The sequence below is a fragment of the Perna viridis genome, chromosome 12 (genome assembly GCF_037379345.1).
Source record: "Perna viridis isolate PV_CMFRI_1.1 ecotype Kerala chromosome 12, ASM3737934v1, whole genome shotgun sequence".
In the NCBI taxonomy this organism is placed as follows: domain Eukaryota; kingdom Metazoa; phylum Mollusca; class Bivalvia; order Mytilida; family Mytilidae; genus Perna; species Perna viridis.
In genome coordinates this window covers 17,266,282-17,277,688 of record NC_142456.1, presented here as the reverse complement: position 1 = coordinate 17,277,688, position 11,407 = coordinate 17,266,282, and the positions used below count along the sequence as shown (strand labels likewise).

Genomic DNA, 11,407 nt, shown 5'->3' with positions numbered 1-11,407 from the left:
TTTTACCGGAGCACTTTTGTTTACGTTTTCACTCCATGATGTAGATGGCGCTCTGAATAATAATATTTTTAATGACGCTTAGCTGTACCCAATAAAACATTTATTGGAAATTTGAATTGAAGTTCATTGTGTATCAAATGCAAAATCGTGTATGCATGTATTTTTTTTATGTTTGTTGTTAAGACTTTAAGTAACTGCCCATATAAAATTCAGACACCACCAATTGTAAAGTGATTCATGGTGAAGAAAAACCCACCAAACAAACAATGCTTTTTTTCATTCTACATGTGCTATACCTTCATATAACGATCAGCTTTTCTGCATTCAGATCTACACATTTTAGAATATCATACATTCATCTCCCACTAAAATCAACCAAATGAAGCCAAATCAAGAACGATAACTCTTGCTAAGTGCAAATTCCATGTACAATCTATATATATTTTTTCTCAAAAGCACAACAACCAAATGAAAAACTACAACAGTACTGCTTATGTGATCAGTAACTGATTCTGAACAAAAAATAAAACTAAATTCGATGAGTTTTTGACATAAATGAATTACCTTCTGTCTGATTTTTAGAAAGACTGGTACTTAATGAAATAGTGAATCTGAATTCTATCAGATCTGAATATTTTTCAAAACTTTTTATTGTCGCCTTTGAGAAATGAATAGTACCGTTCTACCTATAAACAACTACTACTGGGAATTACGGACCAAATCTCGTCAAATCACAGGATACTTACATGTATAAGTCCTATATGTATGAGCATTTTCACACTGTTTCCATAACGTTTTATTAACCAAAAGTCTTGTTTGATTTCAAGGGTAACAGCTTCTTCATGCATATATTAAACTTGATGATATTTTATTCTGTCATGACACATTGCAGTATTTCATTCTAAATTTAAGCACCACTCACACCTTTATTAAAACAGATTTGTGTCCTAAAGTATGCTTCTGTTTGTTTGTTTGTGTTTTTGCCTTCTTCACTTGTATAGTCTAGGCTAAAGTTATAGTAGATGCTTTCTGCAATGCAATACGTTATGAAAAAGCATGAATGAATGAATGATATGGATTTTTATCGAAAGGGTTAAATCAATGTTAAATGTCACTAGTATTTTTATGAATAATTATTTGATGCAACAGAAACACGTGACACATAAATATAATGAAATATGTAGCATATGTTCGTTTCTCTTAAATTGAGATCTATAATTTGTATCGATGAGACGACGAAGGGTATCTGATTGGCTGCGTACAGTACTATCAAACGATTTTTTTTCTCCACTCTTCACAGTGGAGTCACTTATGTCCTCCACTGTGACTCCACTGTGACTCCACCAAAGTAGAAACCAGGATAAAATTGCCAAATTTCAATAGTTTTCAGTATTTTTTTTCTACCCTTTACAGAAATGTTATTAAACTACTAGAACCATAAAATATATCTTGGCATAAAGACAGGAGAAGTTAATTACAGACAATTTTGGAAATGGTGACTCCACTGTTGAGAGTGGAGACACTGTGACTCCACTCAAAATATCTCCATTGTGGAGAGTGGAGAAATTAAAATTTGTGTTGACAGTAGTGTAGCTATTCAATGTGACAATGTATGTTTACACGTGCATATCTTCGAAAATTCAAATACTTTCCTTTATATATGAGCTTACATGTATTTATGAAGAGCAAAATTTGTGTTAAATTTAAATATTTACATTATTTACTATTTCTTTTCAATTATTTTTCAGTATTCTAATTGCAAACGTTTTCTGTATGACAACTGCAAAGACCATCGTACACTTCAAAACAAAAAAGAAAATATTTTAGTTATCTATTTCTCTTCCTTTTATTGACAAGGTTTTGATTCTTCAAATGGTTTCATTTCATTTCTCATTTTGTAAATATTTAGGCAAGTACATGTGCTGGAGCATACATGTACACTTACATATAGCTGTAAAATACTTAGTCACACCACTGTATGCGCTAATAGTTCTAATGTATATATAAACAAGACATGCATACTAAAGAGCGGAAGCTAAAACTTTGCTTATATAATTAACGTTTTTGCCTTCGTTTCCGCTTCGAGAAGATGAGGGTAAAAATAGAGTACTGTTTTATTTTTTGCGACAATAAAATGCTTTGATGCCATTTTTGAATCTCTCATCTGTAAATCCATAAACAAAAGGGTTACAGACATTGTTTACAAGTATCAGTCTAAAACTTATTTGGTATATCGTTAGTTCGATATTACTCAAACGAGATTTGAAAGTCCCGTCAAAATTTATAATACAGTTGAGTAATAGATAAGGTGTAAAAACTATAATAAAAATTCCAGTTATTAAAATCAAAGGGCGCGTTGTTTTCAACGTTGATGTCTTTTGGGATGTCTTTGTTTCTACAGATGGGCTTTGCAATACTCCCAAATGAGTACAAGCTGGTGTTCCTTGAGAAATCCTGTCTAAAGAAACCGATGATACATTTGCATAGAAGGCGGGTGTGAACTTGCTAATACATCCATTGCGTATGGTTGTATGCCGACTAAAAATCACACGTGAAATTGCCACATATGAGAATATAAGTATAGAAGCAGCTGTTATGAATAAAATCACCATAAATCCTAAATATATATAAATATATATCGTCCCTTTCGTCTCGTCGTTGATGAAACACATGTATCCAGTGGCGTTGGCGCCATTTCCTTGGAGAGTTTGAATATGATGTCCATTAAACGCGTACATAGGAGATGTCAAGACTAGACATGTAAAAATGACTAGAACACAGAGCTTTTTTGATAGCGATACGGTCATTTGGCATTTAAGAGGGTTACAAACCCGGCGATATCGTTCGAGAGCAATGAGCACAAGGATGAAAGTTGATGACATGAGCAGAAATGCGTTGTTAAATCTGAATAATTTGCATCCTATTTCACTGTAGAATGTATACGGTTTCGTTAAATCGAATATTTCCATAGGCATATGGAAAAGACATGTAGTCAAATCTACAATCGCCAGTGCGATAACAAATACTGTGTAAGTTGACGGTTTCCGGTCTGAACGAGGAAACAGCGCAAGCACGTGAATGTTTCCAATGACTCCTATCAAACTCAGAGAACCAATGAATACTATGCATGGTAATCGCTGCTGAATGGCTGCATTTGTCATCCGGGCAATGATAACGTCTTCTGTTTCAACGGAAACATTCATACCTGGAGATTAAAAAGAAAACGAACTAAAATAGTTATTGCGCAACTTTTGCCTGATTTCTATCACATGTAAACACCTTCATGAGAATACAAATATACCACAAACAGATATAGTACAATAATATGTTTCTATAAATACTACATATTGTGAGAACATACTTTATTGTCATTGTGTCTTATTTTCTATTTTCCTCCCTTTAAGTGTATGGCTAGTATGTAAACCTCTCTTAATTCACATCATTTTCAATAGAGATATTGAATATTCTTGATCGATGGTGCAGTGTATTAAATTTCTATTCTTTCGTTTCAGTTGTAGATTATTTAAATGCAATACTTGCTATTTCTCATTAAAGACATTTGTTTTCTTTTTAAGCTTATTCCGAATCGTTACATACACATTATTTTCCGATTATTTCAGTTCGCTGAAAACAAATACTAAAAACTTAAAATTCATGAATAAAAACAATGGTAATCTTCTAAAGTACATGTAGTCGCTCATGCCTACCTGAGAAATAATTGATCCCTTCAATTGCACCGGAAATATCCTTCTGCGGGTTAATCCATGGTTATCAGTTTGGAAAACATGACGAAATACTAAATCTCAGTGGTCACAGTGTTGCCTTCCCTACGATGGAAAGTGAAATAAAATGTCAAGAAGTACAGATTTATGGTCAATTGAGTACTACAGAATGGAATTCCAGTTCCATAAATTCTCGATAACAGACAAAACATTAAGACTTCATGCAAGATATACGTAGAAAAAGAAGGTGATGAATCAATCATAAATGGGTTATTTACGTCTTGTTGCATATTCCAAAGGTAAACAATAAACTGTTGAATGACGAGTCACAGACACTTGTTTTACATGATTCTACAGTCCCTCATTGTTAACTTTTTCATAATTGCAGATTATTCTAGGACGAACATATTCATAATTATTCTAGAAAAAGAACCGGTCTGAAAAATTCTAGAATTGTTTCGTTTTCACTTTCAGTTTACTTTTATGTTGCTGGAGCTTTTAGAGACAACTATTTCGCTGTACATGTGTATAATGTTGTCTTGGGGTCAGCTGCAGTCTGCCCTGTGGTGTGAGGGTTTTATCGCCGTTCATTGAAGACCCATGGGTAGCCTTAAACTGACATTTTTCACCTGGTGGGGGTTGTTTCTCGTTATAGTAATACATGTATGTACCAAGTTTGAGAAAGTTAATCTATCTCATGTATATACCTTGGTAAAGCAGACTAAACACACTCAAAGATTAAAAAAATCTTTGATGTTAAAAACATTACATACTTTTAAAGTAAAAATCCACCTCTCTAAACTATTGTCGTTTTCTTTTCTTTAATTTTTTCGACAATTAATAGAAATACACTGGCCAGATAAATTCTTTGATTCACAAATTCGCTTCATACAGGTCATACTACTCAGTACAGTCTTGAATTATTCCCCTTGATTCTAAACATCTTTAGTCTGTATGTATATACATCTCAAGTCAGCCGGCTGTTCTTGACTATACAAAATTTTGCTCAATTATACATGTAAAAAATTCTTACTGTGTACTATTCTTTTTACTAGTCAGGCAGAAGGAAAGTAGGTGAATACAAAAATAGGAGATGTAGTATGATAGCAAATGATATAATCATTCACCAAAAGCCGGGCAATGAACAATTTAACTTCTACAGAACACCAAATGGTCTTCAATGATGGCCGAAATCCATTCAATTATGCAAGCTGTAAAAAGCCCCAATATAAATGAAGTGAAACTAATAATAAAAGACGAAAATCGACCTAATCTATAGAAAAAAAAACGTAGAACGAATAACAATTAACATAAAAAGAACAACGACAACCACCGGGCTTGGAAAAGGCACATGAAGTATGTGGCGGGGTTAAACATACACGTAACTCTGGGCGCTCAACCCTCCCCTAACCTGAGACAGTGATGGGAAAATACAATAAATTCGGATTAAACTTTTAACATCAATAAAGAATAAAAACACTTTAACACATAGGACAAAAGACAACAAGCCGTTTCTACCTCGGAAGAGCACTTGCCTTTTCTGTAAACGAGTTAGAATTTCAAAAGTAACTGATAAGCACACCTTATTTAAGCAGGTAGACCTAGGGTAGGAGACGAAATAACTCTTGAAATCAGTGATATTCTTGTATCATATTCAATTTCACCAAAGCCTATCCAACTTTCATTAGAAACAGAATGAAATCAGTCCAAGTTACTTAGATGCTTACATGAGATTGATATAAAATGCTGAATACAAACGTTCCAATGATTTGTAAGAGTTGGTTTCCTTGTCTTAGGTTTATCTCCTTAATCAAACAAAAGTATCTATAAAACATAAATACCCACTTTTAAGATCACTGTTACCAAAGACCTGTGTGTAAATTTCATTCCCTACGGTTGACTGTTGTTCATATTTATTCTGGGTATATGACGATCATCTTGCGAAATTCAATGTTTCTATGGAAGAAAACGTTAGATCATGGTAACTATATATTTTTCTTCAACTAAAAGCTAAACGAAAAGGTACATTATTATGCTGAGTTTGGAATTAATCTTTTTCCACATTGTCGTAAAATGAAAGTTGTATCTTTGTTACTTTGAGGAGCAATAAGTGATTTTTTTTCTTTTGCGATCCTTTTTGACATTAAAACATAAAAGAACCATTTCTACTTTTGACATATTAATGTATTATCATGTTTAACTTATGGGAAAAGATATGCATGTATTAACCAATCATAATATAACAAGAATCAACTTTTATTTTTTATCTAAAAAAATCGGTTTTTTTTTTTCAAATGGCACCGTCTACTTGATAAGAAATATGGTCAATTGTCGACGGGAAAAACACGAATTATAATATAACACCTTGGTGTCAATGACGACACCTTCGGGTGACCTTAACCCTCTCCACAGAACAGGAATCAGTTCAAGAGAACATATATATATATATATATATATATATATATATATATATATATATATATATATATATATATATATATATATATATATATAATACGTCAAGTCATTAATAAATAAATAAAGTTAATAATATACAATCTACTGACTTCTTTTTGTGTATCATAAATTATAAAAATAACTTCAGTTTACAATGCACAAACTGTTATATTGAGTTTTTTTTTTAAAAGAAAGTATTGAAATAGATAAAGTGAAAGTGAAACCTGCAGGGGAACCATAGGTAGAGTCTTGTAAAGAGAAAACAGAAAAGTACACAATGCTCTAATTATATTGACGAAGTTAAAAAAAACAATAGTACAATGTAGAGTCCACCAATAGACACTTGCGAAAGTCCGAATTATAAAAATTATATAGCGAGTAGTGATTTCGAGTTTAATCATTATTGATGAGTGTGTATAAACTATTTCAAGTAGCAGGGGCGGGTCCAGACATTTATATGAACGGTGGATGGTTCTGATCCCGACAAAAAAAAAATAAAGTGTCCTTTGCTACATTTTGCTCAAACTTGCCAATACTTTGCACAAAATTAACACAATGTTAAAAAAGGGGGGTTCAACACCGAACACTTTGGATCAACCACTGAATAGTGACAAGAAATAATTACAGACACCGAACTTCTAATCAAAACCGTATGAATTCGACAAACTTAACTTATTACTTAGAATAGATAACCTACCAAGAATATTCAGCAATGATAACTCCAAAATCCACATAGACATTAAAAAACACGACTTAAATAAGGAACACGGAACACACAACAGCTAAATCGTGACACACATTTTAGTAATATAAATGTACAACAGAATAACTGAGTCAGTCGAAAACTCAATAGTTATTTTCTCACTAAGTTAGTAATACTTATACATACTTTAACATCAATATCATATAATATCAATACGGATAAAATCAACCAAGCAGAACAACAATAGTAATAACTGTGACTAACACCCTGGGGGTTATCCCATTATGGTACGACTATGATTTTGACACCTGTTTGGCGTAATCAGGAATGTAAAAAGGGAAGAATTACTTTTGTTTTGAGACTTTATAGCGGACGATATGACACGTACAGCATATCGCCATATCACTATTTTTTTTGCATTCCGGAAAAAGGAACAAGTTCATACTAACCCCCCTTTTTTGGCAAACCGTCTGATCCGCCGTACCAATACAAACTCAGTTGCTGTGTCTCGTTAGATCGCAAGCAAATAAATCAAGATACATTTTTTCTATGTGAATTATGTCTTCATCTTTCACCAAATAGACGTTTTGAACAAATGAGTTCTCTATGCAGTTACTTGTGAACCAACATTACCGTTTAGTTAGAGACAATAAACACTCGCCTTTACTGCAGTGTAGTCTGTATATGCCTAGTACAGTTCCAGGAAGAATTTGTTTTGGTTTTATCCAAAGACGTATCTCGTGAAAGTGTATTTCAAGCATGTACACTCGTCCGACTATCCTGCAGTTGAGACAAAAAGGTATATTTTGATTGCTTCAGTTCACTTCTGGTCAGACCTTTGATATGCTGTGAACTGGTCTTTTCAGGGGATGTAACCGATTTATCCATGTTTGATTCTTTTCCGTGTTATTTCATTTATGAGGGGAAACTCGCTTGATTTTAATTGTGCGATTTCTACGGGACCTTAAAATAGACGAGGTTCAAATTATACACATTTTATTTCCACATAGTCAAGTGAGGAAAGTAAAGTGTGCAGGGCTTATAAAGGAACCTCATCAGGCTTGACATTTTTAATTCAATTAGCTCAAAACTACAATGTTTCCGTATGAAAAATTTCCTTTAAGTAATCCTTTAATTGACTGGCGACTAATCAGAAATTTTACCTGCCAAAGAATACTTATCGACTCAATTATATAAATTATATAATATATAAATTAACACAATTAACTTATTTACACCTTTAAATCCATGAAAATCATTTCTCTAAAATCACAATTTTAAGTGAAATTTTAAAAAGTTATTTTAATAATGAAAATGCGAATATCAAAAATAAAGACAAAACTTCCACTGAAAATGCAAACTCTTTAAAATTGAATTTTACGCAATTCTGCCCACTTTTACAGCGTTATACCTTAATCAGTTCATCAAACATGTAAATCCAATGGTCACATTTATTGCGTAATAATTTTCTAGATATCCGGATGATAGAGACTATCATAATATTCTATTTGTCCATTAACTACCAGTTAAACTAAAAATTGCATTTTACAAGGTTTATGTACAAAGAGAATTATGGAGAAATAATGTAATAGAGACAATTATGACGCGTACGTAAATTAAACATTTTGACCTGTTTCACAAGTTTAGAAGTACTTTAGCAGCACTAAAGGCCCTGAGTACAGGAATTTCATATGCAATGTGTACAGTCTTGTGGTGTAAATATTTAAGTAGCACTCCGGGTAAGAATCATGCAAAACGTGATTCATAGTTGGAAAGCCTACATATTTTTATTTGTTATATTTTGTTTTAAAATGTTATAGTAATCAGAAATTAACATAATTAATTATGGCTTTTCATATAACCCTTGTTCTAAGAAGATGAAAACCATATTGAATAAACTGTTGAAATCAAAATTAAGGGAGACAACTCTGTAAATGACACTATCATACAGTAGAAACAGTTGGTTGTTCGATGTCAACTTTCTCTTCAGGGCAGACAGATTGGAACAAACAATTATACATTTATAGACCAATAATGTACCTTAATCACAAAAAAAAGTGTAGCCTCTTTTCAGGGTGTATCACATTAAACAGAATTTGCATGATTCTCACAAAGACTGCTACTTAATATGTTAAATTACAGTCCGGCTGTATATTTGATTGTGAGGGATGGTGGTCGGAATTTCCAAGTTTGTTACTAGGATGCCGCGGGCTTCTACTCAATTAAACTGTCTTCATCAAAATTTTGTGTAGCTTCATATCAGTGTTTTGACTCTCACTTCAATGTCATGAAAAAATGACAAATTATTAAGTAAAACTGTATGTGCATTTTTTTTCTTCATTATTATCATCATTGAAGATACATGTAATGTTACAATGGCTGTCAATTTCTTGTCACTGTATCTAAAAATTAGCAAAAACTAGTTTATATCTAGAAGTAAAGTGGTTGTCCAAGACAGAAAATCAAAGTCTCCATTTACATGTTCGTAAAAGAAGAAAAACATCTAAAGGAAGCCAGCAAACGTAATGGGTAACGGATCGTCGGGTCATGACGAAAATTATATGTCTGTTATATCAAATTGATACAGGGAAGGTAATATATATATATACATTTTTATATAGCCTAGTGGTCGAGTGGTCTAGGGCGCTGGACTAAGTGCAGGCGGTGTTGCCATAGATGTACGATGGAGCAGTGAAGCAAATAGCGCCGTGACATTCTGGGAAGTATATATATATACTGGACTTAGTGTAGGCGGTGTTGCCATAGATGTCACAGCGGTACGAGTTCGAGTCCCGCGGAGGGAACGACAAAAATTTGCTTCGCAAATTTGACAGTTCTAACATCGTTGGGATTTTGCAGACCTTTCTATAAGTCTACGTTACCTTCCCTGTATCAATTTGATCCGATGGAGCAGTGTAGTGAATAGAGTCGTCACATTCTGAGACGTTGTATAATATTGATTTGTTGTGACATGCATCATTAATTTGATCCTCTATCCTACATGATAACACCTAGATGAACTGTTCCGTACTACCATACATCGTGTACTAAGTTACAGCCCTAGATTAATCCTACGAGGAGGAATCACCCGGCCAGCGAAAGCTATATTTTATATAGCCTAGCTGGCCGAGTGGTCTAGGGCGCTGCACTTAGTGCAGGCGGTGTTGCCATAGATGTCACAGCGGTACGAGTTCGAGTCCCGCGGAGGGAGGGCTATATAATATATATATATATACAACGTCTCAGAATGTGACGACTCTATTCTCTACACTGCTCCATCGGATCAAATTGATACAGGGAAGATAACGTAAACTTATAGAAAGGTCTGAAAAATTCCCAACAATGTTAGAACTGTCAAATTTGCGAAGCAAATTTTTGTCGTTCCCTCCGCGGGACTCGAACTCGTACCGCTGTGACATCTATGGCAACACCGCCTGCACTAAGTCCAGCGCCCTAGACCACTCGGCTATATAAAATATAGCTTTCGCTGGCCGGGTGATTTTTCCTCGTAGGATTAATTTAGGGCTATAACTTAGTACACGATGTATGATAGTACGAGACAGTTCATCTAGGTGTTATTATGTAGGATAGAGGATCAAATTAATGATGCATGTCACAACAAATCAATATTATACAACGTCTCAGAATGTGACGACTCTATTCTCTACACTGCTCCATCGGATCATATTGATACAAGGAAGATAACGTAAACTTATAGAAGGGTCTGAAAAATTCCCAACGATGTTAGAACTGTCAAATTTGCGAAGCAAATTTTTGTCGTTCCCTCCGCGGGACTCGAACTCGTACAATATACTCGAACTCGAACGTTGTATAATATTGATTTGTTTGTGACATGCATCATTAATTTGATCCTCTGTCCTACATGATAACACCTAGATGAACTGTTCCGTACTACCATACATCGTGTACTAAGTTACAGCCCTAGATTAATCCTACGAGGAGGAATCACCCGGCCAGCGAAAGCTATATTTTATATAGCCTAGCTGGCCGAGTGGTCTAGGGCGCTGCACTTAGTGCAGGCGGTGTTGCCATAGATGTCACAGCGGTACGAGTTCGAGTCCCGCGGAGGGAACGACAAAAATTTGCTTCGCAAATTTGACGGTTCTAACATCGTTGGGATTTTTCAGACCTTTCTATACATATATATATATCACCTATTCAATAATAGGTAAGTCCTTCCTTATTCAGTATTTTTGTGGTTAACCAAAATATCCCTCAAAATATTCAGATGATAATGTAAGACACTCGTATACATTCGGTGTGTTTAACACCGAGCTGTGATCAAATTACTAAGTTTCAAGACCAAATTAATTAGCTAAATAGATAAATTATTATATTATAAGAATGAGCAAAACTTACTTCAGTCTCCGATGTAGCAGCTACAAATTCTTTAAATTCAAGGTTAATTTTCATACAGCGTATTAATTACAAAAACAGAAATAGCTTTCACAGTTAATTGATCCATAAAAACAATACACAACGCCCTCAATGCATCATTTATCTC

At 33.9% G+C, this 11,407-nt stretch overlaps 1 protein-coding gene across 4 annotated transcripts; it reads right to left on the bottom strand.

Moving 5' to 3' along the window:
* Window positions 1-420: 420 nt before the first annotated feature.
* LOC148601495 (cholecystokinin receptor type A-like) lies at window positions 421-11,407 on the bottom strand. Of its 4 annotated transcripts, none has more exons than XM_088556047.1 (4): window positions 11,263-11,401; window positions 5,568-5,678; window positions 3,708-3,827; window positions 421-3,205 (listed from the first exon to the last, which is right to left on the bottom strand). In XM_088556047.1, exon 4 carries the CDS (start codon window positions 3,201-3,203, stop codon window positions 2,115-2,117), a length of 1,089 nt encoding a protein of 362 aa, XP_088412173.1. In that variant the 5' UTR covers window positions 3,204-3,205; window positions 3,708-3,827; window positions 5,568-5,678; window positions 11,263-11,401; the 3' UTR covers window positions 421-2,114. The 4 variants fall into 4 exon arrangements, with proteins under 4 accessions (XP_088412173.1, XP_088412172.1, XP_088412174.1 ...); XM_088556046.1 differs by lacking the exon at window positions 11,263-11,401 and adding an exon at window positions 6,877-7,003; XM_088556048.1 differs by lacking the exon at window positions 5,568-5,678 and having other exon boundaries at window positions 11,263-11,407.